Here is a 26346-nt window from a genome sequence, read left to right on the forward strand (position 1 = left end):
CCAGCGTCACCTCCGCGCCCGTATCCCAGTATCCATTGACCTTCCTCCATTCACTTCCAAGGGAACAAGGCACTCTCTCCGGAGGGACAGCCCCGTGCCCATCCTGTAAACCAAGAACCTTGAGTCCGGGCATCCAACCGCCGAGAGGAGCTGGCCTGGGGCCCTCCCCCTCCTGAGCAGTTGATAAGCTGCCAGCCCCCCTTGCCTGGGAAGCCTGCCCCTCATCTGGCTGGGTCCCTACCCAGTTAACTCTGGGTGGGTTCGGTCTGCTCAGTCTGTCCCTGAGCTTGGGGCACCTCTGGCCACAGTAATAGCAGCCAATGTCCCGTTGGTCTCCTCAAGCCGGTTGATTGGCCCTGACGCCGGATGTTCCCCTTGGGAAGGGGTTCTCCATATTTCCCTGCTGGGAGGTCCCATGGTGACTCTCTGCATCATGGGGGCCTGTTCCTCTGGGACTCCTCCTTGCCACCCTGTCCGGCTCGTCACAAACTCATCGGCCAGCCGCCCTGCATGTCACGGTTTCTCTAGCTTTTCGTCCACCAACCATAGCCTCAGGTCGGATGGGCACTGCTCATACAGTTGCTCTAGTATGATCAGTTTAACCAGGTCTTCTTCCGTCTGGGCCCCCTCTGCCCACTTGGTGGCATCTCTCTCCATGCGGACGGCTAGTTGCAGATAGGTGGCCTCAGGGGTTTTATGCGGACTCCGGAAACTTTCCCGATACATCTCAGGAGTCGGCCCAAACTCATGTAGCAAGGCCTTTTTGAGTAGTTCGTAGTCCCCTTTCTCCGTCCCTTCCAGTCGGTGGTACAATGCCACGGCCTTGGGGGTCCAGTAAGGGGGTGAGAGACCGGAGCCTGTCTGCAGGATCAACCTGGTGCAGCTCGCAGGCCGTCTCAAAGGCATTCAGGAAGTCATCCATGTCCTCCCCCTCCTTACGCTGGACCAGGAGGCACTTATCAACGCTCCGTGCCGTCCTGGGTCCCCCATCACTCACCGCAGCCAGGGGCTCGCTGCTCCTCAGCCTGGCCAGCTCCAGTTCATGCTGTCTCTGCTTCTCTTCATGCTGCCTCTGTTTCTCCTTCTCCTCCAGCTCATGCTGATGCTGCTTTTCCCGCTCCTCCTGCAGTTCCCGCTGCGTGAGCTCCAACTCTCTGTTTTAGCTCCTTCTCCCAGTGCAGCCCCCTCAGCTCCAGCGATGGGGAGCTCTGCCAGGAGGGTCCCCTGCTGGCCGCAGGGGTCACAGTGCCCTCAGTATCCACTGCGCTCCTCCCGGCCCTTCCACTAGGCATAGGTAGGAGGGGTCTCGGGAAGCCCTTAGCAGCCACCTGTTTGCTCCCCGCTGGGACAGACACCGGTGTCTGCACTGCATCTGCCAGGCTGCTTCCCTCAGAGACAGGGATCGGTTCGTTCGAGCGATCTCCCTCCTCCAGCTGGGCAATCAGCTGTTCTTGGGTCTGCGTATTGGGAGGCTCACCACTCTGCCTGCACAGCTCCACCAGGTCGCTCTTAAGGCATTTGCTATGCATCTCCCTGCTGGCCACTCTCAGGCCTGTGTGCTCTCAGCTCCCCACGGACTCCAGGGAGAACCCCGAGGGTGCCAGCTCTTCTCGAGGTCACCACCTCTTTGCCAGGGTCGAGCTGCAGACTCCTCCGCCCCTGGGACCACTGGCTGCAATCCCCCGGGGGACCCTGTTACTGCAAAAGTCCTTCTCTCTGGTCACACACTCCCAAGGGTTAACCGCTCCCTGAAACCGTCTCTCTCTGAATCTTCAGCACGCCTGGTCCCCGTCAATCCCCCTTCGTTTTACTGCTCCCCAGTCACTTACTGCAGGAAGCGCTGTCCATGGGGTGCAGTAGATCCCATGGCTGCCGCCAGTTGTCACGGAGTGTGGGGGAGTCCAGGCCCTGCACCCCTCTTCCTGGGATTCACAGCGAGACTCAGCCAGCCAGTAAAACAGAAGGTTTATTGGACCACAGGAACACAGTCCAAAACAGAGCTTGTGGGTACAACCAGGACCCCTCAGTCATAATCCTTCTGGGGGAGCAGGGAGCTTAGACCCCAGCATTGGGGTTCCCTGCGTTCGACCACCCAGCCCAAAACTGAAACCAAACTCCCCCCCCCCCCAGTCTCACTCCTCCTCCCCCCGGCTCCCTCCTCCAGCCTTTGTCCAGTTTCCCAGGCAAAGGTGTCATCTGGGTCCAACCCCTCCCAGCTCCAGTTACAGGCTCGGGTCTCCTCACTCCAGTGGAGTCACCCCCGGCTCTCCCATCCTCCGTGCAGACAGTCCCAGCAGAACTAGACGACATTCCCCGGTCAATCCACCCTGCTCCATCATAGGGCGTCCATAGCTCCTAGCTCTGGGGGCCACCCCCTGGCCTGCGGGGCGCTGGGAGAACAGGGCATGGGCGAGCTTGAGGGTGATGGAGAGTCTGCCCCCAGGGGGAAGTTGCCCAGAGGCAGAGGGGCCCCCCCAAGCCTGCCCCAGAGGTCGTGGTGTATGTATGGGGAAGGGGTGCCCCCTTGGGAATAGAGACAGTCCCCCACTCCCGGGGATCCCCCAGCCCTCCAAGCCCAGGCTGCCTGGCCAGTGCTTGAGCCACTGCGCCACCTAGTGGAGCATTGGGGTAACCACCGGGGGAATTTTGGGGTCTTGACTCCAGCAAGCAGCCAGGCCAACCCCAGCCCCCCGGCCAGGAGAGACCTGGGCAGGCCAATGGCACCAGCTCAGAGCGCTCCCCCCGCTGGCCTGCCCTGACGGGAGGAGGCATTAGAAATTTGTTTCTGGGTCTGGGCCTTGCCACAGCGCCCCACAGGGCGGGAGGGGTGGCATTATATGGAGTATATGTCATATATAATGTCATATAATACCAGGGTTGGAAGGGACCTCAGGAGGTCATCTAGTCCAACCCCCTGCTCAAAGCAGGACCAATCCCCAATTTTTGCCCCAGATCCCTAAATGGCCCCCTTCAAGGATTGAACTCACAACCCTAGGTTTAGCAGGCCAATGCTCAAACCACTGAGCTATCCCTCCCCCCTAGTTCCAGAGCATTGCCTGGTGACTCTGTGACACCCTGCAGCACCCCAAGGCTGAGGGGAACCCCCCTGAAGCCTCCATTAGGCCACATGGGGAAGGGATCTGAGCCCCCTGGAGGCCTCCTGGGGTCACAAGAGCACCGCATGCCCCCCAAGGGAGAGCCGGCCCCAGGATGGGCAGCTTGGGCTCTGCCCTGGGCACTGCCTGGGCCCTGGCCAGCACGACATGCCACTCCCAGGGGCACAGAGAATTCACGCTGGAGCAGAAGGCGTTAACTCAGGCAGCTCCCAGACTCTTTATTAGACAGTTTGCAGATGATCTAAAGCAGGTTCAGAAGCAGCCAGCGCCCCAGAGGAAGGGGGAGCCCCCATCAGGGAGTCCCTCCCCACACAGCGTCCCTGTGAATGGCTCTGGCGGTGCCGAATCTCCCAGGACAAGTTCCGGCACGCACCCACTCTCACCTGTGCTCCCTGCCCAGACGCAGCCGCTCCCCTGGGGTGCGCCCAGCCACACCCAGTGTTCGGAGTCCCCAGCACCCAGGGGCTCTTGGGGCCCAATTCCCAGGGGATTGGCAGGTCCAGCCGAGGGGATGGCGCCCTGGCAGGGTGTGGGCAGGCGAGGGGCTTTGGGCAAAGACCCAGGAACAGCGTCCACAGCACAGACCGTAACAGGCCAAGACTCCAGCAGCCCACGGCAAGTTCTGATCCAGCTCTGCAGCGTCCCCGAGCTGGCGGGCAGGGCACCTCCGTGAGGGAGGCGGGAGGAGCCCAGAAAGAGATCCCAGCGCTTGGGACCTTTCAGAGTCAGCGACGGAGGGGACATGGGGGGCCATGCCAGCGACGCAGGGGCCAGGAACCCTGAGTCCAACAGGCAGCGACGGACGGGAGGTTCCTGAGGCCAGGCAGCCCACACACAGGGAGCAGTATCCGTCTCACGCTAGATGTCCTGGAGATGCCCAGCGGGGGGTGGGGGAGCTGGCCTGGGGGAGGCAGGAAAGAGGAAATGTGAAACAGATAAGTGGTGGGGGAGTGGCGGTGTCTGCCTTAGTCACCCCCCAAAAGTCCCAGCTCAGCCCACCCCCTAGTGCCAGCGAGCGAGACGCCCCCGGAGCCATGTCTGCAGCCAGCACTCACCTGGAGGGCAGCACCATGACATGGGGGACGTAGGAGGGCACAGGGGACAGCTCAGGCCTGGAGATGAGGGGCCCAGTGGGGTCCGAGGGCAGCAGCCTCCTGGGCAGGGGTGGCTTGGCAGGGCCTGGAGGCTGCGGAGAGACACCAGGGCGAGTTACTGAGGAGGGCCCATGTCCTGGGGCCCCGTGCAGGCCCCCCACCCCCCGCCATGCCCTGCACATCCCTCGGGGGGAGACGAGGTCGATCCCCCCCACCCCACACGGGCAGCCTGGCACCTGCTTGGCCCCACAGCCAGACGTCCCTCCCCACACGCAGACCGCGCCACCGTCACCATCACCCCGCGTGGCGCCCACCGGCGCCGTTACCTGAGTGCCTTTCAGCACAGGGTCTGCAGGCAGCGGGCGCGTGGGGGGGGGCGGCCTGTCCCGCAGCAAGGCCTGGGCAGAGAGACAATGAAACAAACACAGCGCCCCACGCTGGCGGCTGCTGGGGGTCCGCACAGACCCCTGGGGAGGAGGCAGGTCCTGCCTGCCCCAGCTGGGGGGAGATGTGAGCCCAGCGCCGGGTCAGGGGCTCCAGGGACAGAGTGGGGCCAGGGCTGCCCTGCGGGGAGACCAACGCCATGGGCGGGAGCTACAATCTCCCCACCCAGGGGCAGCCCCAAGGGAAGGAGCTGCAATGCCAGGGGGCCCGTGGGAGCTGCCAGCCTAATGCACCACCCGTGGCCAGGCATGAGAGCCTAGGGCAGGGTGCGCGGGGCCCCTGGGCGCGGGTGTGTGGGTCAGGCTTGGCGGAGACTTTGGGGCAAAGGCCACATGTTGGGTGCTTGCTCCATCCCATGGCAGCACCCAGGACCCCACAGCCCAGCACAGGGGGTTCCTGGCCCATGGGGCTACACCCCGCCCCCACATTGGGGTTGGGGAAGAGAGACTTACGGGTGACGTGGGGTGGTGGGATGGGGCAGCCCCCCAGACCCTGCGGGCGCCAGTTTCACACTCAGGCCCTGCTCTCCGCTGCTGCTCTGACCCCATCACCCCCCCGTGCACGGGAGGGGAGGCAGAGCCAAGCCCTGGAGCCCAGCCACGTGGGGGCAGAGACCCGGTCAGCCGGGTGCCCGCTGGGAGGACATGCAGTGACAGGCATGCAGGAGCCTCTGCGGGGGGGTTAGAACAGCCGCTGCCCTGGGCCCCCATCCGCGCCGGGCAGGGCCCAAGGACGTTACCTGGGATTCCTTGGGAAGCGGGTCAGGCGGGAGAGGCTTGGAAGGCGGGTCGGGCCTGGCCCAGCCGTGGGGAAGGGGCTGCAGAGAGAAGAGGAGGAGAAAGCGGCAGCCGGGGGGGGGGGGGGGGGGGTTGCCAGTGAGATGGGCAGGGGGGTGTAAGAGAGACCAGGATGGGGGGGTAGGAGACGGGCCGGGGGACCATGCAGGCGGGGGTCAGTCGGTCAGTCAGTGGCCATGCAACATGCGGAGAGTCAACGCACAGGACAGACGCCCGCCCGCCCGCCCACGACCCCCAAGGCAGAGCAGATTGCCTCCCCCTGCCCCCCACCTCCAGCGCAGGCTCCACTCGCAAGGACCCCCCCAAGATCCCAAGAGGCTGCAGCCCATGGACAGGAGCCCCCCACACCAGCATCAGGGGGCCCTGGGCTGAGGCACTGCCCTGTACCAGGCTGCTCCCCGGGCGGGAGGCCCTTTCCTTTTGGGGGGATGCACAGCACATGATGGCTTCAGGCCTGGTCCCCACTCCCTGGGGGCCGATCCCTCCCCTCACACTGGGGCTGGCCCAAGGCTCCACATAGCAATCGGACCCCACCACCCGAGAGCCCCTCGCCCAGCAGCATCCACTGCCCACTCCCCTCCCTCCCTCCCTCCGCCTGGCAGCGTCAGGGGGGCGTAGTGCCGGGATCCGCATCCCAAGCCTTGTGGCCGGGCCAAGAATGGTCAGCAAGCGAAGTCCTGCTGTATCCCTAACCCACAGATCACCTCCAGCCCCACAGCAGCCCTATACTGGGGCCAGCAACTCCTGCTGCACCCCCATCCCGCTCCCCACGGCACGCCCCCCGCCCCGCTCCATCACCGCCCTGGGGCCAGCCCCGACTGCCAGGGGAGAGCGCCCCCTGCTGCCCCCGCCCCCTATCACCGCCCTGGGGCCAGCCCCGACTGCCAGGGGAGAGCGCCCCCTGCTGCCCCCGCCCCCCCCATCACCGCCCTGGGGCCAGCCCCGACTGCCAGGGGAGAGCGCCCCCTGCTGCCCCCGCCCCCCCATCACCGCCCTGGGGCCAGCCCCGACTGCCAGGGGAGAGCGCCCCCTGCTGCCCCCACCCCGCTCCATCACCGCCCTGGGGCCAGCCCCGACTGCCAGGGGAGAGCGCCCCCTGCTGCCCCCACCCCGCTCCATCACCGCCCTGGAGCCAGCCCCGACTGCCAGGGGAGAGCGCCCCCTGCTGCCCCCGCCCCCTATCACCGCCCTGGGGCCAGCCCCGACTGCCAGGGGAGAGCGCCCCCTGCTGCCCCCGCCCCCTATCACCGCCCTGGGGCCAGCCCCGACTGCCAGGGGAGAGCGCCCCCTGCTGCCCCCGCCCCCCCCATCACCGCCCTGGGGCCAGCCCCGACTGCCAGGGGAGAGCGCCCCCTGCTGCCCCCGCCCCCCCCATCACCGCCCTGGGGCCAGCCCCGACTGCCAGGGGAGAGCGCCCCCTGCTGCCCCCGCCCCCCCATCACCGCCCTGGGGCCAGCCCCGACTGCCAGGGGAGAGCGCCCCCTGCTGCCCCCGCCCCCCCCATCACCGCCCTGGGGCCAGCCCCGACTGCCAGGGGAGAGCGCCCCCTGCTGCCCCCGCCCCGCTCCATCACCGCCCTGGGGCCAGCCCCGACTGCCAGGGGAGAGCGCCCCCTGCTGCCCCCGCCCCCCTATCACCGCCCTGGGGCCAGCCCCGACTGCCAGGGGAGAGCGCCCCCTGCTGCCCCCGCCCCCCATCACCGCCCTGGGGCCAGCCCCGACTGCCAGGGGAGAGCGCCCCCTGCTGCCCCCACCCCGCTCCATCACCGCCCTGGGGCCAGCCCCGACTGCCAGGGGAGAGCGCCCCCTGCTGCCCCCACCCCGCTCCATCACCGCCCTGGAGCCAGCCCCGACTGCCAGGGGAGAGCGCCCCCTGCTGCCCCCGCCCCCTATCACCGCCCTGGGGCCAGCCCCGACTGCCAGGGGAGAGCGCCCCCTGCTGCCCCCGCCCCCTATCACCGCCCTGGGGCCAGCCCCGACTGCCAGGGGAGAGCGCCCCCTGCTGCCCCCGCCCCCCCCATCACCGCCCTGGGGCCAGCCCCGACTGCCAGGGGAGAGCGCCCCCTGCTGCCCCCGCCCCCCCATCACCGCCCTGGGGCCAGCCCCGACTGCCAGGGGAGAGCGCCCCCTGCTGCCCCCGCCCCCCCATCACCGCCCTGGGGCCAGCCCCGACTGCCAGGGGAGAGCGCCCCCTGCTGCCCCCGCCCCCCCCATCACCGCCCTGGGGCCAGCCCCGACTGCCAGGGGAGAGCGCCCCCTGCTGCCCCCGCCCCGCTCCATCACCGCCCTGGGGCCAGCCCCGACTGCCAGGGGAGAGCGCCCCCTGCTGCCCCCGCCCCCCCTATCACCGCCCTGGGGCCAGCCCCGACTGCCAGGGGAGAGCGCCCCCTGCTGCCCCCGCCCCCCATCACCGCCCTGGGGCCAGCCCCGACTGCCAGGGGAGAGCGCCCCCTGCTGCCCCTGCCCCCCTATCACCGCCCTGGGGCCAGCCCCGACTGCCAGGGGAGAGCGCCCCCTGCTGCCCCCGCCCCACCCCATCACCGCCCTGGGACCAGCCCCGACTGCCAGGGGAGAGCGCCCCCTGCTGCCCCCGCCCCACGGCGCAGGGTTGTGACTTGCCGCGCTGGTGCGAGGGGCAGCTGAAGTGGCACCGCCGTACCCCACACACACACCCCCCCGGCCGCAGCCCGAACGCCCAGCGCAGCCCGGCACGCGCAGGGCCGACACGCTGCCCGGAGGGAGCTCACCGCATACACACAGGCATGAAACGCAACCACTCGGTTTAACTCAGCTGCTCATTCTGGGGGGGGTTAGACCTCCCGTTCCTCCCCGGCCATGTCGGGAGCCCGACTCTCCCAAGTGCCCCCCAGGGCCAGCATGGCCCGGGGAGACCCCCTACTTGAGCACCTGCCGTCCGCCAGAGGGGCTGTCTTGGTAACGGTGGCAGACCCCATCCCCGGGCCATGGCATTGTCCATGGCGACAGGACCCCGGCCCCACAGCCCATCCCCCGTGGCCCCCCACCCCAGCCCTGGTGCCCCAGCAGGCATGAGCAAAGGCCTGTGGGGCCCCAGGGAGGGCGGGGGGCACCCCGGGGTGGGGTGGGGGGCACTATGCTGACTCCACCCTGGCACTCACCTTACTGGTGGGCATCACCTGCAGCTCGGTGCTCTGGGGCCGCGGGTGCCCGGGCTGGGGCTGGTTGGAGCCTGGCGGCCCCGGCTGAGAGATCCTGGGGAGGGAACATGTCTCAGGCGCCCCCAGGGCAGGGTCCCCCCACTTCACACATATCCCCGCCCCCAGGGTTAACCCTTCAGCCGCCCATTCCCTGCCATGGGGGGGAGGGGCAAGGCTGCACACACAGGGATGGGTCAGTGGATTGCCCGGAGGTGGAAGTCAGGACTCCTGGGTTCAATTCCCGGCTGTGGTCCTGACCCCTCTTTGGGCAGGGTGGGGCTGGGAGCCGGCAGAGGCGTCCAAGTCTCTGGCCAGGCTGGAGCCAGGTTCCAAGCTATGCAGGGCGGGCATCAGCACCCACCCCAACCAGGGCAGCCCCAGGCGGTCCCCAGGAGTGCCCAGCCCTCGTGTCCCCAATTCCCCAGCCCGGGGGCAGGCAGGACCCCCACAGGAGAGCAGGGTGTCATCTCCCTGGGGCAAGCTGCCCCCAGCATGGCAGGCCCATGGTGACCAGCCACCCCACAGCGTGTGCTGCTGTGGCCACACCCCCAACCTCCTTGGGGGGCCGATCCCCAGCCCCCGGCCAGCCCCCCACGCCTCCAACTGCCAGGCCCCACGGAGCTGGGCATGGGAGACTGGACAGTGCTCAGCGACCAGCAGAGACAGAGGGATTCCCTGTTCAGAGCCTGGGGGGCAGGGGACGGACAGATGGACACAACCCTCTGGGCAAGTCACTCAGAGCCCCCCCCTACAGTGAGGGGAACCCGTGACGCTCCCCCCTCTATCCACCGGGGCCCGTGGGCACGGCACGGCCATGGGGAAATGCCAAGTGAGCCCAGCGTCCAGCCCCCCCGCAGCGACGTTACCCGTTCGGGTCGGCCGAGACGCCTGCGCTGAGCAATTGCACCTGGGTGCTGCAGGGAGAACAGAGTCAGGGTCGCAGCCCGGGCCCAGAGCGTACCCATGGGCCCCGGGGGGAGGCTCTCCCCAGAGCACGTTACCTGTACTGGCAGCTGGTGCCCTTGCCGAGCTGGCAGAGGTGCTGGTGCAGGCCGGCACGCTTGGCGTAGCAAAGCCCCAGAGTGAGGGCCAGGATCAGGGCGGCCAGGATCAGCAGGGTGGTGGGGAGCGCGCTGCCCCCTGGCAGGAGAACAGCCGGTTAGTGTCCCTGGCAGCAAAGCCCCCCACCCCCACCGGCGCACAAAGCCCCATTCTTCTCAAGCCCCACGCAGCTGGGCGGGGCCCTGCATGCACCGTGTGTGCCTGGCTCGGCCCTCTGGTGCCACCAACCCCACCCCAGGGGAGCCAGGTCTGAGGCCCTGCCCCGCCCTGCCGGACGCCTGGGTTCCAACCTCGTCAGTGTCAGAAACAGCGCAATAAGCCCTGCCCCCCATGCCCTGCCCTGCCCTCCCCCAGCCCCCTCACCTTGCTCCAGGCCCCCGGGGCCACTGTCCACGCTGCCCCCGGCCCCCGGGCTGTTGCAGGCAGGGGCAGCCCAGCCCGCCTCACAGTGGCAGTGACCCTTGTTGTTGCAGACCTGAGGGGAGACATGGAGCCTCCTCACTGACAGGCTCTCAGCAAAGGGACAGCACAGTCCCCCCCCGTCCCCCCCCGACCTGCTGCCCCGCTCACCCCGTGCCCGTGGCATTTGCTCCGACACTCCTGCACCCCCAGCTCGGAGACGTCCCGGCACTGGCCACTGCTGCACACCTGCCCAGAGAGAGGGGGAATCAAGAGAGAGAAGGGGGGGTCCTGGCCCAGCAACCCCCTCCCCACTTGGCTGCTGCACCTGCTCCTTCCCTGTGCCCCGGGGGGCCCCCCCAGCTCACCTTCCCAGGGCCACAGGCCGTGCCTGGCAGTACCATGGCCAGGTCGCTCACATCCTCGCGCGGGGGCAGAGGGGTCCCGCGGCAACCGGGTGCTGCCCCATCCTGCCGTGTGCCCTGGGCACTGCCCCCCTGGCACTGCAGCCTCCCGCAGCCAGCGTCCCTGCACGGGCAGACAGGGGTCAGGAGGATGGACCGACAGGGGGGGGGCAGGAGACAGATGGGTGGTGTACGGGGGCACTCACTGCTGGGCACAGGGGACGTAGGTGCTGTTGGGGTGCTGCCCGCAGTGCCCGTGCTCATCCCCCCTGGCGTTCAGGGAGGCCATGCAGACGTCGGAGACGGGGCCCGAACCTGCATGGGACAGAGAACCGTGATCACCACCGGGGGCCTCGGCACCCACACAGCTCCCTAGCCCCCCTGGGGTGCTGATTCCCAGCAGCCCTCCAGAGCCCCCCCAGCTGTGCACTCCCCCACTCAGCTCCACAGCAACCCGTCCTCCCCTCCCACAGACCCCTGCCCCTTACCTGGGCCCCACAGCTCCTGGCACTGGCCCTGGTAGGTGGTGCAGGTCCCCCCGTAGCAGTAGGCCTGGCCTCCGGCGCAGGGTTGCCCATCCTGCAGGTACGTGTTGCGGGGGCAGCGTGGGGACAGCCCGTCGCAGAACTCAGGGAGGTCGCATTCACCACGGGGCTCCCGGCACAGGGAGCCGGCCCCTCGCAGCTGGGGATCAGAGAGCATCAGAACGGCGGGGGTGGGGGGGCCCTGTGGCCTGGCCTCTGGCTCAGCGGGTGAAGCAGGAGGCTGGAGCCCCCAGGCTCAGGAGGCACAGAGGCTGCATGGCCTGCCCTGAGGGACGAGGGGGACCCCTGGCACACCAAAGGGCCCGAGCTGGGGGCACAGCGCCAACCCCACAGAGCGGTGAGCCCCCCTTGCAGTAAAACCAGCTGTCATGTGGGACGGTGCCCAAAGCCTGAGTAAACCCAACAGCTCCCGCCAGGTCTGTCTGTAAACCGTCCGCAACGGCCGTTCCTGAGCACCTGCTCCAGGGGCTCCCGAGCCGTTTAACGGTTTGCTCCAGGCTCTTTCCAGCCAGCGAGGTCAGTAACGCCCTGGGCCCCACGTTTGCCCTTCTCCGCCCTCTGGGGGCTCTCGACAAGAAACACCAGTGGGTCTGTGATTGCTTCAGCTCGTTCTGGCAGCAGCCTGGGCCGCATCATATCAGCCTGCCCTGGGATTCCAGCGATCGTAGCCCGTTACATAGAACCCCGCTGTTAATATTATTGTGCCGACATTTGGTCCTTGCACCCCCAGAAAGTGAATACGTGGAGCCCAGGGCTGGGGTAGCAGGGGGCTGCGGGTCAGGAGTGAGGGGCACCGGCAGGGCCCTTCCCACTCACCTTGCAGTCCTGGCAGCAGGTATCCCCCTTGGCGCACTCAGCTCCGGTGGCCAGCTGGCAGGTGCTGGCATTGCAGCAGGGGTCAGCGCACTCCTGTGGGGCAGAGGGGCAGCAGTGAGCAGGGCCCTGGGGGCGGCGGGGGGGAGCTGTCATGGAGTCCCCGGGTGATGCTCTGGAACTGCTCCCCATGAAGCTGTGACGAAGTGGGACTGTTCTTAATGTTTCCTCTGAATAGTGGGGGGGTGCCTCAGTTTCCCCAGGCAGTTCTTAAGTATCTAGGTGGTGGGATAAGGGTGTATGATCATTGCAGAGCCCTAGAGGGCAGGTGTGTGCAGGGGTCTGGACACAGAGAATGGCGGACACCCTGTTTCCTGGCAAATGATGGCCTGGGCCCTTCCCCCCTGCAAGGTGAGAGCTAAAGGGTTGGAGAACAAAGGAATCTGGTGACCTCCTGGCCCCTGAAAGGAACAAAGCCCAGAGGAGGAGGGGCTGGAGGGAGTTTTCAGTTTGGGGCTGGCTGGAGACATGGAGTGAAGGGCAGACGTTGTTGTCTGGCTGACTGCCCCCCATAATGGACCCAGCTGAGGGGTCCTGTTCTCTGCACCTACAAGCTCTGTTTTAGACCATGTTCCTGTTGTCCAATAAACCTCTGTTTTACTGGCTGGCTGAGAGTCACGTCTGATTGCGAAGTTGGGGGGCAGGACCCTCTGGCTTCCCTAGGAGCCCCGCCTGAGCGGACTCGCTGGGGGGAAGCGCACGGAGGGGCAGAGGATGCTGAATGCTCCGAGGTCAGACCCAGGAAGGTGGAAGCTGTGTGAGCTGTGTGTCCTGCAGACAGGCTGCTCACAGAAAGGCGACTGCCTCAGAATCCTGACTGGCTTCATGGGGAGCAGTTCCAGAGCATCGCCCAGGGATGCCGTGACAACTGGTGGCAGAGGTGGGATCTACTGCACCCCGTGGGTGGCGCTTCCTGCAGTAAGTGACTGGGGAGCAGTAACACGAAGGGGGATTGCCGAGGACCAGGCCTGCTGAAGGCTCAGAGAGGAGCAGTTTCAGGAGGTGGTTAACCCCTGGCAGTGTGTGACCAGCGAGAAGGACTGTGCAGTAATGGGGTCCCCCTGGGGACTGCGGGGAGCAGTTTCAGGGGCGGAGGAGCCTGCGGCTTGGCCCTGGGAGAGAGAAGGACTTTTGCAGTAACAGGGTTCCCCTGGGGATTGCAGCGAGCGGTCCCAGGGCCGGAGGTGTCTGCCGCTTGACCCTGGCAAAGAGGTGGTGACCTCGAGAAGGGCTGGCACACTAGGGGTTTGTGACGAAGTGGGACTGTTCTTAATGTTTCCTCTGAATAGTGTGGGGGTGCCTCAGTTTCCCCCAGGCAGTTCTTAAGTATCTAGGGGGTGGAGTAAGGGTGTATGATCATTGCAGAGCCCTAGAGGGCATGTGTTTGCAGGAGTCTGGACACAGAGAATGGCCGACACCCTGTTTCCTGGCAACTGATGGCCTGGGCCCTTCCCCCCCTGCAAGGTGAGAGCTGAAGGGTTGGAGAACAAAGGAATCAGGTGACCTCCTGGCCCGGGAAAGGAACAAAGCCCAGAGGAGGAGGGGCTGGAGGGAGTTTCAGTTTGGGGCTGGCTGGGACATGGAGTGAAGTGCAGACGTGGTTGTCTGGCTCACTACCCCCCAAAATGGACCCAGCTGAGGGGTCCCGTTCTCTGCACCTGCAAGCTCTGTGTTAGACCATGTTCCTGTTGTCTAATAAACCTTCTGTTTTACTGGCTGGCTGAGAGTCACGTCTGACTGCGAAGTTGGGGTGCAGGACCCTCTGGCTTCCCCAGGAGCCCCGCCTGAGCGGACTCGCTGTGGGAAGCGCACGGAGGGGCAGAGGATGCTGAATGCTCCGAGGTCAGACCCAGGAAGGTGGAAGCTGTGTGAGCTGTGTGTCCTGAAGACAGGCTGCTCACAGAAAGGCGACTGCCCCAGAGTCCTGACTGGCTTCATGGGGAGCAGTTCCAGAGCATCGCCCAGGGACTCCGTGACAGGGTTCTCCCTGGAAACGGTGGGGAGCTGAGAGCACACAGGCCTGTGAGTCCACAATAACTTGGGAAGAGCGGATTGATGGCCTGTCACCGTCTCCTGAAGAAGGACATTGTAACCCTGTGCAAAAAGGAAGGGTCGCGCATTGGAAAGTTCACCAAGGCACAGTTCATGGAGCAGCTGGAGGAGGATGACCGCTCTAAGGAACAGATTCCTGACCCCAATGGGGCTATAGCAGGATCTGGGAGCAGCTGGAGTGGGAGCCAGGCACCCCCAAGACTCCAGTCCCCGACCAGACGAGGGTCTTCACGATCGGGTTCCCCATCCGGGGATCGGAGATGGACGGGATTGGAGCTGAGTCTGAGAGAGCAAGAGTACTGTGAGAGACAGCGAGAGCCCGAGAAAGAGCTGCAGAAGCAGCAGCAGCATGAACTGGCGGTGGGGAAGTGGAGAGGCCTAGGGGACCCCCCAGGGGTGAGTGGGGATAGACCCCGGGGGCCCAGTTCCACAGGGAACCTCGAGACTAAATTGCTGCCCCTGGTTAAGGGGATGCCCACCTCACTGTGGATGTGGATGCCCACCTCACTGCCTTTGAGCAGGCTGGCGATTTGAACCAGGGGGACCCTGCGGAAAAGCCCCGGTGTCTAGTTCCCTTGCTGGGTCCCAAGACCATAGACTCCATCAGCCCGATGTGTGGGGAGGTGGACAGGCTCCCACTCCTGACCCCAACCTATATGTGTGACGAAGTGGGACTGTTCTTAATGTTTCCTCTGAATAGTGTGGGGGTGCCTCAGTTTCCCCTAGGCAGTTCTTAAGTATCTAGGTGGTGGGGTAAGTGTGTATGATCATTGCAGAGCCCTAGAGGGCAGGTGTGCGCAGAAGTCTGGACACAGAGAATGGCCGACGCCCTGTTTCCTGGTAACTGATGGCCTGGGCCCTTCCCCCCTGCAAGGTGAGAGCTGAAGAGTTGGAGAACAAAGGAATCAGGTGACCTCCTGGCCCGGGAAAGGAACAAAGCCCAGAGGAGGAGGGGCTGGGGGGAGTTTCAGTTTGGGGCTGGCTGGGACATGGAGTGAAGGGCAGATGATGTTGTCTGGCTCACTGCCCCCCAAAATGGACCCTGCTGAGGGGTCCTGTTCTCTGCACCTGCAAGCTCTGTTTTAGACCATGTTCCTCTCATCTAATAAACCTCTGTGTTACTGGCTGGCTGAGAGTCTCGTCTGACTGCAAAGTTGGGGTGCAGGACCCTCTGGCTTCCCCAGGAGCCCTGCCTGAGCGGACTCGCTGGGGGAAGCGCACGGAGGGGCAGAGGATGCTGAATGCTCCGAGGTCAGACCTAGGAAGGTGGAAGCTGTGTGAGCTTTGTGTCCTGAAGACAGGCTGCTCACAGGAAGGTGACTGCCCAAGGAGGGCACCTGCTTCCTTTGTTCTCCAACCCTTTAGCTCTCACCTTGCAGGGGGAAGGGCCAGGCCATCAGTTGCCAGGAGACAGTGTGTCGGCCATTTATGTACCCTGGCCCTTTGCTCTGCAACAATTACACCCCCTTATCCCGCCCCCTAGAGACTTAAGAAATGCCTAGGGGAAACTGAGGCACCCCTACGGTATTCAGAGGAAACATTAAGAACAGTCCCACATCATCACAGGAGCAGACATCCCCTCATGCACGTGCCCCCTCCCCTCCCCTCTCACCTCCCGCAGGCCGCAGTCGCACGTCTCGTCCTTCTCCACCAGCCGGTTCCCGCAGCGCGGGCGCACGGCCAGGCTCTCGGGCTCGGGCACGTTGAAGAGGCACCAGCCCTGGCCCCGGCGCAGGCTCCGCTCCACGTCCTGCTGGCTGCAGCTGCTGAAGCTCAGACCAGGCATCAGCCTGCGGAGGGGAGCCCGTGAGTGCGGGGGGGCAGGGACCGGGGACCCTCCTGCCCCTCGCCCCCCCCATCCCGCGGCACCCCCAGACTCACCCCGTGGGCGGCGCCATGATGCAGCTCCGCTCCTGGTAGGGGCCGACGCAGTCACACTGGCGCCCGGCCCCGTCGTGGCTCATGCCCAGGTTGTGGCCCAGCTGGTGAGCCACGGTGGAGGCCACGACCAGGACGCTGACCGAGTGATCCTGCGCGGAGAGGCCGGATCAGAGCGGGCTGGGGCAGGGGCAGGGGCAGAGGCAGGGGGAGGGGTTGGGGGAGAGGCAGCTACTGACCACGCTGACCCCGCCCGATCGTGCGGCCGAGCACATGGAGGCCTGGGACGCCATCCCCACCGCCGCCCCCTCCAGCGGGGTCCCCCTGCAAGAGACAGCGAGCGTTAGGGGGCCGGAGCCGAGATCCCAGCCGCACGCCCGGCATCGGACAGGTTCCAGCCTGGCTCCCCCACGGTCCCCACACTCACGTGAGCAGCTGGGCGTTGTCGTGCGGGAGCCGGGGCAGCAGCTCCTTCTGCCTCCACTGCAGGAAGCGCTCCAGCGTGGCCTGGGCGCTGGGCCCCACGGCGATGGGGTCCCCCTGGTTCCACACTTCCACAGCCAGCAGCGCCACGCGGATGCCCAGGGGCTGATAGAACTGGGGGGAAGCTGGGGTTAGAGATGCTGGCCGGGCAGCGGGGGCCAGACCAGCCACCGATGGCACCACTGCCCGCACCAGGGCCGTCCAGACTGGGCGTCGGGCTGGGACAGCAGGGGTTGCAGGGCGGGAGGGAGGGGCACTGGCGGGCCCAGGATGGGATAACTGGGGCTGTGGGTTGGGAGGGAGACGATACAGAGCTGGGATAACTGGGGCTGTGGGGTGGGAGGGAGGGGAACTGGCAGAGCCGGGGTGGGGGGGGAGAGAAGAGGCCATCCCAGGGCCACTAGTGACCCACCGTGTCCACCTGGTTGGCGATCTCCAGCATCCGGGTCTGGATCCGTTCCATGTTGGGGTAATTCTGGAACTGCAGGGGGGAGACAAGGTGTCATGGGGGGACGGAGCCACCACAGGGCCCAGGAGAGTGAGGCAGGTTCCCCCCCCCGCCCCCCGAGCACAGCCAGGAGTCACTCACCTCTGCATGGTCCACCACCATCACCAGCTCCACGAACGGCTGCTCTCGGGCTGCCTCCCGCTTCCCCTGGGGAGAAGAGCGAGCCAGTGAGGGGGGCGGGGGGGTCAGCGAACACATGGACACAAGAGCCAGGACCGGGGCGGGGGGGCAGCGGGGGTTGTAACCCGAGGGGTCCCACAGATGAGGGAGGGCAGGAAGCAGTGGCCCAGGCAATAGCTCCCCCCATCCCAGAGACAAACGAGACTTGTCTGGGGTCACAGCTTCCCCCCCCCACCTCCCAATTCCCCTCCCCCACCTACCCTGTGCGTCTCCTGTTCCAGCAGCGGCTGCGTGTGGTTGGGGGGGCCCAGCCCACACTCCCGCCGTCCCAGTCGCATGTCCCGGGGCCTGTAGGCCAGGTGCCTCCCGCGGGGCCCCTGGGGGTCCGGCTCCAGGCCGTAGCTCCTGTTCTCCGAGGCCACGAGGACGCCACTAGGAGGGGAGGGGGAGACGGGGCGTTAGCTGGGCGGCAGGGACGGGGTTAATCCTCAGGGCGGATCACAAGAGAGGCAGGGGTCAGGAGCTCAGCCAAACCGCAGCCCCTGCTGGGGAGTGGGGTGTCACGGAGTATGGGGGAGTCCGGGCCCTGCACCCTGTGACGAAGTGGGACTGTTCTTAATGTTTCCTCTGAATAGTGTGGGGGTGCCTCAGTTTCCCCTAGGCAGTTCTTAAGTACCTAGGGGGTGGAGTAAGGGTGTATGATCATTGCAGAGCCCTAGAGGGCAGGTGTGTGCAGGAGTCTGGACACAGAGAATGGCCGACACCCTGTTTCCTGGCAACTGATGGCCTGGGCCCTTCCCCCCCCCCCTGCAAGGTGAGAGCTGAAGGGTTGGAGAACAAAGGAATCAGGTGACCACCTGGCCCGGGAAAGGAACAAAGCCCAGAGGAGGAGGGGCTGGAGGGGGTTTTTCAGTTTGGGGCTGGCTGGGACATGGAGTGAAGTGCAGACGTGGTTGTCTGGCTCACTGCCCCCCAAAATGGACCCAGCTGAGGGGTCCCGTTCTCTGCACCTGCAAGCTCTGTTTTAGACCATGTTCCTGTCGTCTAATAAACCTCCTGTTTTACTGGCTGGCTGAGAGTCACGTCTGACTGCGAAGTTGGGGTGCAGGACCCTCTGGCTTCCCCAGGAGCCCCGCCTGAGCGGACTCGCTGTGGGAAGCGCATGGAGGGGCAGAGGATGCTGAATGCTCCGAGGTCAGACCCAGGAAGGTGGAAGCTGTGTGAGCTGTGTGTCCTGCAGACAGGCTGCTCACAGAAAGGCGACTGCCCCAGAGTCCTGACTGGCTTCATGGGGAGCAGTTCCAGAGCATCGCCCAGGGACTCCGTGACAACTGGTGGCAGCGGTGGGATGTACTGCACCCCGTGGATGGTGCTTCCTGCAGTAAGTGACTGGGGAGCAGTAACACGAAGGGGGATTGCCGAGGACCAGGCCTGCTGAAGGCTCAGAGAGGAGCGGTTTCGGGGGGCGGTTAACCCCTGGGAGTGTGTGACCAGCGAGAAGGACTGTGCAGTAACAGGGTTCCCCTGGGGATTGCAGTGAGCAGTCCAAGGGGCGGAGGAGTCTGCAGCTCGACCCTGGCAAAGAGGGGGTGACCTCGAGAAGGGCTGGCACACTAGGGGTTCTCCCTGGAAACCGTGGGGAGCTGAGAACACACGGGCCTGTGAGTCCACAACAACTTGGGAAGAGCGGAGTGACGGCCTGTCACTGTCTCCTTAAGAAGGACATTGTAACCCTGTGCAAAAAGAGAGGGTTGAGCGTTGGAAAGTTCACCAAAGCAGAGTTAATCGTGCAGCTGGAGGAGGATGACCGCTCTAAGGAACAGATTCCTGACCCCAACTGGGGCTATAGCAGGATCTGGGAGCAGCTGAAGCGGGAGCCAGGCATCGCCAAGACTCCTGTCCCCGACCAGACGAGGGTCTTCACGATCGGGTTCCCCATCGGGGGATCGAGACGGACGGGATTGGAGCTGAGTCTGAGAGAGCAAGAGGACCCTGGGAGACAGCGAGAGCCCGAGAAAGAGCTGCAGAAGCAGCAGCAGGATGAACTGGCAGTGGGGGAGCGGAGAGGCCTAGGGGACCTCCCTGGGGTGAGTGGGGATAGATCCCGGGGGGCCAGTTCCGCAGGGAACCTCGAGACTAAATTGCTGCCCCTGGTTAAGGAGGGGGGGTGTGTGGATGCCCACCTCACTGCCTTTGGGCAGGCTGGCGATTTGAACCAAGGGGACCCTGCGGAAAAGCCCCGGTGTCTAGCTCCCTTGCTGGGTCCCAAGGCCATAGACTCCGTCAGCCAGATGGGTGGGGAGGTGGACAGGCTCCCACTCCTGACCCCAACCTATATGTCTGTGTGGAGTTTCCTGGGGCCAGGCCCCCCGGACCTCCAGTGGGAGCAGAAGGTGATGGTCAATGGGGAGACATTCTTGGGGTGGCCAAAGGGCATGGGCTGCATAAACCTTCCCACATGCGGCCTGCGAGTGCTATGCAGGCTATCGACCACCCCTGACCTAAGGGAGGGCGTGAAACTGGAAGGGCCTGGTGTAACTCCTACCAAGGAATGGGAGAGATGCTGGGGCATCCATGGGAACGTTGGTGGCTTCGAACTTCCCCAGGTCACCGGCTAAAGTGACCCCGCTCAGTTCGATCTCGAAGGGGGGAGAGATGTGACGAAGTGGGACTGTTCTTAATGTTTCCTCTGAATAGTGTGGGGGTGCCTCAGTTTCCCCTAGGCAGTTCTTAAGTATCTAGGGGGTGGAGTAAGGGTGTATGATCATTGCAGAGCCCTAGAGGGCATGTGTGTGCAGGAGTCTGGACACAGAGAATGGCCGACACCCTGTTTCCTGGCAACTGATGGCCTGGGCCCTTCCCCCCCTGCAAGGTGAGAGCTGAAGGGTTGGAGAACAAAGGAATCAGGTGACCACCTGGCCCGGGAAAGGAACAAAGCCCAGAGGAGGAGGGGCTGGAGGGGGTTTTTCAGTTTGGGGCTGGCTGGGACATGGAGTGAAGTGCAGACGTGGTTGTCTGGCTCACTGCCCCCCAAAATGGACCCAGCTGAGGGGTCCCGTTCTCTGCACCTGCAAGCTCTGTTTTAGACCATGTTCCTGTCATCTAATAAACCTTCTGTTTTACTGGCTGGCTGAGAGTCACGTCTGACTGCGAAGTTGGGGTGCAGGACCCTCTGGCTTCCCCAGGAGCCCCGCCTGAGCGGACTCGCTGTGGGAAGCGCACGGAGGGGCAGAGGATGCTGAATGCTCCGAGGTCAGACCCAGGAAGGTGGAAGCTGTGTGAGCTGTGTGTCCTGAAGACAGGCTGCTCACAGAAAGGCGACTGCCCCAGAGTCCTGACTGGCTTCATGGGGAGCAGTTCCAGAGCATCGCCCAGGGACTCCGTGACACACCCCTCTTCCTGGGATTCACCACGACTCTCAGCCAGCCAGTAACACGGAAGGTTTATTGGACAATAGGAACACAGTCTCAAACAGAGCTTGTGGGTACCCCCAGGACCCCTCAGTCAAGTCCTTCTGGGGGAGCAGGGAGCTTAGACCCCATCCCTGGGGTTCCCCGCGTTCCTCCACCCAGCCCCAAACTGAAAACTAAACCCATCCAGCAGGCTCCCTCCTGCAGCCTGTGTCCACATTCCCAGGCAGAGGGGTCACCTCCCGGTCCCCCTCCTGGCTCAGGTGACAGGCTCTCAGGTCTCCCAGTGAAACTCCCCTGCCACATTCCCAGGTCAACACCCTGCCCCCCGCCCCCGCTGCATCCCATCTCTCCCCCCTTCGAGACTGAACTGAGCGGGGTCACTCTGACCAATGACCTGGGGAAGTTCAGGGTCCACTATCATGTTGGCACTTCCCTTCACATGGACCACGTCCATGTCAGGAGCCTGCTCCTGCAGGATTATTTCATCTGGTGCAGCCAGGTCAGGGGCGAGTGGTCGGTGTAGATGGTGAAGTGTCGCCCGAAGAGATAGGGCTCTAGTTTCTTGAGGGCCCACACCATGGCCAGGCACTCCTTCTCGATGGCGTGTAGTGTTGCTCCCGGGGTGGCAACTTCTTGCTCAGGTACACGATGGGGTATCTCTCCCCCTTTTCATCCTCCTGCTTTAACACCGCCCCCAGTCCCGTGTCGGAGGCGTCGGTGAACACCACAAAGGGCTTGTCAAAGTCTGGGTTTGCCAGAACTGGGCCACCGTCCAGAGCCTCTTTCAGCACCCAGAGACACTCCTGGCACTGCTCGGTCCAGACCACCTTGTCTGGCTTCCCCTTCTTGCAAGCTCAGTGATGGGGGTGGCTATGGCGCTAAAGTGGGGTACAAATCTTCGGTAGTATCCTGCCAACCCAATAAAGGCTTGGACCTGCTTTTTGGTGTGGGGAGCGGGCCAGTCTCTCATCACCTCCACCTTGGCGGGTTCCGGCTTTAGGCGGCCGCTCCCCACCCGATGGCCCAGGTAAGATACTTCCGCCATCCCCACCTTGCACTTCTCCGCTTTTACAGTCAGCCCAGCCCCCTGGAGTCGGTCCAGCACTTGTCTAACCTGGGACACATGGTCCTCCCAGGTCTGGCTAAAGACACAGATGTCATCAAAATACGCCACGGCAAAACTCTCCATCCCCCTCAGTAGCTGGTCCACCAGGCGCTGGAAGATGGCCGGCGCTCCCTTGAGGCCGAAAGGCAGGGTCAGGAACTGAGAGCCCCAGAGGGGTGATAAAGGCCGATTTCAGCCGGGCATCTGCATCCAGCGGCACTTGCCAGTAGCCCTTTGTAAGGTCCATGGTGGTAAGGTACGGAGCTCCTCCCAGCTTGTCTAGGAGCTTGTCCGGCCTGGGCATGGGGTAGGCATCCGATACAGTGATGGCATTGAGCTTCCGATAGTCCACACAGAACCGGACCGACCCGTCCTTTTTGGGGACCAGCACCACCGGCGAGGCCCAAGGGTTGGCAGATGGCTGGATCACCCCCAAAGCCAGCATGTCCCGGACCTCTCTTTCCAGGTCCTGAGCAGTTTTCCCTGTGACTCGGAAGGGGGAGCATCTTATCGGCGGGTGCGACCACGTCTGCACCCGGTGGACAGTCAGATTAGTGCGTCCAGGCTGGCTGGAAAACAGCTGGCGGTACGGATGCAGCACCCCCCTGACCTCAGCTTGCTGGGCAGGGGTTAGCTGATCCGAGAGGGGAATTGTTTCCAGGGGGGAACCAGCTCTGGTCCCAGGGAATCGATCTACTAAAGGGTCATCTCCCTGCTCCTCCCACTGTCCACACACGGCCAACACCACATTCCCCCTGGCATAATATGGCTTCATCATATTCACATGGTACACCCGGCGGTGGTGCGCCCGGTTCGACAGCTCCACCACATAGTTTACCTCATTGAGCTGCTTGATGACCTTGAAAGGGCCCTCCCAGGCGGCCTGTAGTTTATTCTTTCTCACGGGGATGAGAACCATCACCGGATCCCCGGTGGCGTCGGCACGGGCCCGTGCCGTGCGGTCATACCAGACCTTCTGCTTCCTCTGGGCTCGGGCCAGATTCTCCCTGGCCAGGCCCGTGAGTTCAGCCAGTCTCTCTCGGAAGATCAGGACATACTCCACCACTGACTCTCCATCAGGAGAGGCCTTCCCCTCCCACTTGTCTCTCATCAGGTCCAGGGGGCCCCTCAGCCTCCTTCCATATAACAGTTCGAAAGGCAAAAATCCGGTAGACTCCTGGGGCACCTCCCTTCCAAGTTAAGGAAGTATGGGCTGGATGAATGCACTACAAGGTGGGTAGAAAGCTGGCTAGATTGTCGGGCTCAACGGGTAGTTATCAATGGCTCCATGTCTAGTTGGCAGCCGGTATCAAGTGGAGTGCCCCAAGGGTCGGTCCTGGGGCCGGTTTTGTTCAGTATCTTCATAAATGATCTGGAGGATGGTGTGGATTGCACTCTCAGCAAATTTGCGGATGATACTAAACTGGGAGGAGTGGTAGATACGCTGGAGGGGAGGGTGTCACGGAGTCCCTGGGCGATGCTCTGGAACTGCTCCCCATGAAGTCAGTCAGGACTCTGGGGTAGTCGCCTTTCTGTGAGCAGCCTGTCTTCAGGACACACAGCTCACACAACTTCCACCTTCCTGGGTCTGACCTCAGAGCATTCAGCATCCTCTGCCTCTCCGTGCGCTTTCCCCCAGCGAGTCCGCTCAGGCGGGGCTCCTGGGGAAGCCAGAGGGTCCTGCACCCCAACTTTGCAGTCAGACGTGACTCTCAGCCAGCCAGTAAAACAGAAGGTTTATTAGACGAAAGGAACATGGTCTAAAACAGAGCTTGCAGGTGCAGAGAACGGGACCCCTCAGCTGGGTCCATTCTGGGGGGCAGTGAGCCAGACAACCACGTCTGCCCTTCACTCCATGTCCCAGACAGCCCCAAACTGAAAACCCCTCCAGCCCCTCCTCCTCTGGGCTTTGTTCCTTTCCCGGGCCAGGTGGTCACCTGATTCCTTTGTTCTCCAACCCTTCAGCTCTCACCTTGCAGGGGGGGAAGGGCCCAGGCCATCAGTTGCCAGGAAACAGGGTGTCGGCCATTCTCTGTGTCCAGATCCCTGCACACACCTGCCCTCTAGGGCTCTGCAATGATCATACACCCTTACCCCACCACCTAGATACTTAAGAACTGCATAGGGGAAACTGAGGCACCCCCACACTATTCAGAGGAAACATTAAGAACAGGCCCACTTCGTCACATCTCTCCCCCCTTCGAGATCGAACTGAGCGGGGTCACTTTACCCGGTGACCTGGGGAAGTTTGAAGCCACCAATGTTCCCATGGATGCCCCAGCATCTCTCCCGTTCCTTGGTAGGAGTTACACCAGGCCCTTCCAGTTTCACGCCCTCCCTTAGGTCGGGGGTGGTCGATAGCACTAGCAGGCTGCATGTGGGAAGGTTACTGCAGCCCATGCCCTTTAGCCACCCCAAAACCCCAGGGGGTCAAACTGGGATTGGGTTTTCTCCCAGAGCTCCAGTCTGGAGGGCTGCAATTCGGGCTCTCTTGGTTAAGGGCCCCCATCTTGACCTGGGCCACATACTGTTCACTTACAGAACTAGCATGGAGACATCCCTTTCCCAACAACCTTGTCTCCCCAACAAGCTGGCCAAACACAGCCACTTGGTTATAGGACGGTATACCTTTCTTAATAGCTTTCACTCCATCTGAGACCTTCTCAAAGCTCTCCACACTGGATCTTTCAACAGGAAAGTCAGTGGATCCATTCACAACAGAAAATTTCTGGCTGTTAGGAACTGAAACTTTCTTGATTAAATCACTTTCACACCCTTCAGTGGCAGTAAACTGCTTGCAAAGACTCCATGAGGATTCCTTTCCCGAGGGCTTTTCTATGCAACAATTCACCCCCTCCCAGAAATTCTGCTCTTACCCTCTTTACCTAGGGCTTGCTCTAGGGGAACACTTTCCTGAGCAACTACAGACTCTTTCTGGGTCTCCCTTACATCCAGAATCACCTCTGGCCCATCAGGCGGATTCCTACACAATCCCCTTTCATGCAAACTTACAGACTTCCTAGATAAAAGGTTAGAAGCATTCTCCTTCCCTTTGCCACACACAAGTTCAGGAATCTTTTCCTTCTTGCTACAGGTTTCCACACCCTCAGTAGGTTCCACAATCACATCACCTTCCTGCTCTCCTTGTGCCCTGGCTAGGATCTCACCCTGATTAGACAGAGTTGCTACACCCTTTCCAACAACACACTAGCAACAGGCAAAATACAAGCACCAGAATTGTCTGGTCTCGGGGATTTTACATAGACCCTAACTGGATGCGACCTAGTTACAGGGCCATTCTCCCGAGCAGACACAAACTTAGGACCCTTCCCTTCCTGGGCTTTAGCTGAATCCAGAACCAGCTCTGAGACAACTGCATGACCCTCAACCATCACAGGCTGAAAGGCCCCTTCTGTCTGCTCCACAGACCAAGAAGAGCCGGACACACTTTCTCCTTTACCAGACACACAGGTTGGGATCTCATTCCCTTTGTCCCAGCACACAAGGCTGGTCACAGACAACTGCTTGGAGATCAGGGTAGCTCCCTCCATAGGCAAGTCAATACCCCTGACAGAGAGACCCATTTCCTTCACTGTCCCAATTCTCCACCCAGCTAACAGGTAAGGTCCAGGGACTCTCATCTTCCACTCTCCTCGCCTTCCCACCCTGCTGACTGGACACAGCCATCAGCTCACAAGGCTGCCTAGGCTCATCCAAACTTCCCTTACCAAGCACCTTGCCACTCCCCACAGATCCCCTGCCCTGCCTGTGTCTCCCCCCACTCAGCTGGGGTCTCAGCTCCCACTGTGCTCAGCACTGCCCTTGCTGTCCCAGTGGGGGCAGGCCACTGCTTTCCTCACTGCATCAGAGCCAGCGAGAGTCCCCAGTCTGGTGTGCAAGGGGGCAGGGAGCATCTCTCTGTCCCACCGAGTCCCAGGGGTCTGGTTACAGGCAGGCAGGTAGCCTGAGCCTAGCGGCTCCTCCCTGCTGCCAGCCAGGTCATCTGCATTTTCACTGACCATTTCCCTCTCCACCGATTGGTTCCCTGGATTCAAATTCAAACCCTCGGCAGTTACAGGAGCAGGGCCTGGATCCTGTCCCAAAGAGACACAGTCACCCCACAACAGGGTCTCGCAGCTGGTGTCCTGGGGCACCCCAACGGCCAGCCAGCCCCACCCCTCCTGGGTCTGCACAGGGATCTGGGCCATAGGCAGGGCGAGGGGCTTCGTCCCTGGGACCCTCACCCAGCTCACACAGGCCCTCAGCCTCTGAGGCTGCACCACCCAGGGTCTGACACCAGTTCTCTCTGTCCCAGGATCTCGCCACCCCAGGAATGTCTCCCCATTGACCATCCCCTTCCGCTCCCACTGGGGGTCCGAGGGGCCTGACCCCAGGGAACTCCACACAGACATATAGGTTGGGGTCAGGAGTGGGAGCCTGTCCACCTCCCCACCCATCTGGCTGATGGAGTCTGTGGCCTTGGGACCCAGCAAGGGAGCTAGACACCGGGGCTTTTCCGCAGGGTCCCCCTGGTTCAGATCTCCAGCCTGCTCAAAGGCAGTGAGGTGGGCATCCACACCCCCCCCCTTAACTAGGGGCAGCAATTTAGTCTCGAGGTTCCCTGCGGAACTGGCCCCCCGGGATCTATCCCCACTCACCCCGGGGAGGTCCCCTCGGCCTCTCCGCCCCACCACCGCCAGTTCATCCTGCTGCTGCTTCTGCAGCTCTTTCTCGGGCTCTCGCTGTCTCCCACGGTCCTCTTGCTCTCTCAGACTCCGCTCCAATCCCGTCCGTCTCCGATCCCCGGATGGGGAACCCGATCGTGAAGACCCCCGTCTGGTCGGGGACAGGAGTCTTGGCGATGCCTGGCTCCCGCTC

The 26346-nt window shown here is 63.5% G+C and overlaps 1 protein-coding gene across 6 annotated transcripts in view; it reads right to left on the minus strand.

Moving 5' to 3' along the window:
- Positions 1-3309: 3309 nt before the first annotated feature.
- ADAM15 (ADAM metallopeptidase domain 15) overlaps positions 3310-26346 on the minus strand; it is a 42031-nt gene continuing 18994 nt past the window's right edge. The window contains exons 6-25 of one of the 6 annotated variants that reach the window (XM_048828596.2): positions 17211-17382; positions 16912-16977; positions 16735-16803; positions 16267-16436; positions 16079-16163; positions 15843-15991; positions 15574-15751; positions 11853-11945; positions 10980-11175; positions 10698-10806; positions 10456-10615; positions 10259-10336; positions 10052-10163; positions 9628-9766; positions 9493-9540; positions 8588-8681; positions 5394-5471; positions 4537-4608; positions 4172-4302; positions 3310-4017 (exon numbers count right to left, since the gene is read on the minus strand). In XM_048828596.2, the coding sequence (XP_048684553.2) occupies positions 3975-4017; positions 4172-4302; positions 4537-4608; positions 5394-5471; positions 8588-8681; positions 9493-9540; positions 9628-9766; positions 10052-10163; positions 10259-10336; positions 10456-10615; positions 10698-10806; positions 10980-11175; positions 11853-11945; positions 15574-15751; positions 15843-15991; positions 16079-16163; positions 16267-16436; positions 16735-16803; positions 16912-16977; positions 17211-17382 (2242 nt within the window). In that variant the 3' untranslated portion in view covers positions 3310-3974. The remainder of the gene's footprint in view (positions 4018-4171; positions 4303-4536; positions 4609-5393; positions 5472-8587; positions 8682-9492; positions 9541-9627; positions 9767-10051; positions 10164-10258; positions 10337-10455; positions 10616-10697; positions 10807-10979; positions 11176-11852; positions 11946-15573; positions 15752-15842; positions 15992-16078; positions 16164-16266; positions 16437-16734; positions 16804-16911; positions 16978-17210; positions 17383-26346) is intronic. The other 5 variants (XM_075123061.1, XM_075123059.1, XM_075123060.1 and 2 more) reach the window with 5 other exon arrangements.

Source organism: Caretta caretta, chromosome 24 (assembly GCF_965140235.1).
Source record: "Caretta caretta isolate rCarCar2 chromosome 24, rCarCar1.hap1, whole genome shotgun sequence".
Taxonomy (NCBI): Eukaryota; Metazoa; Chordata; order Testudines; family Cheloniidae; genus Caretta; species Caretta caretta.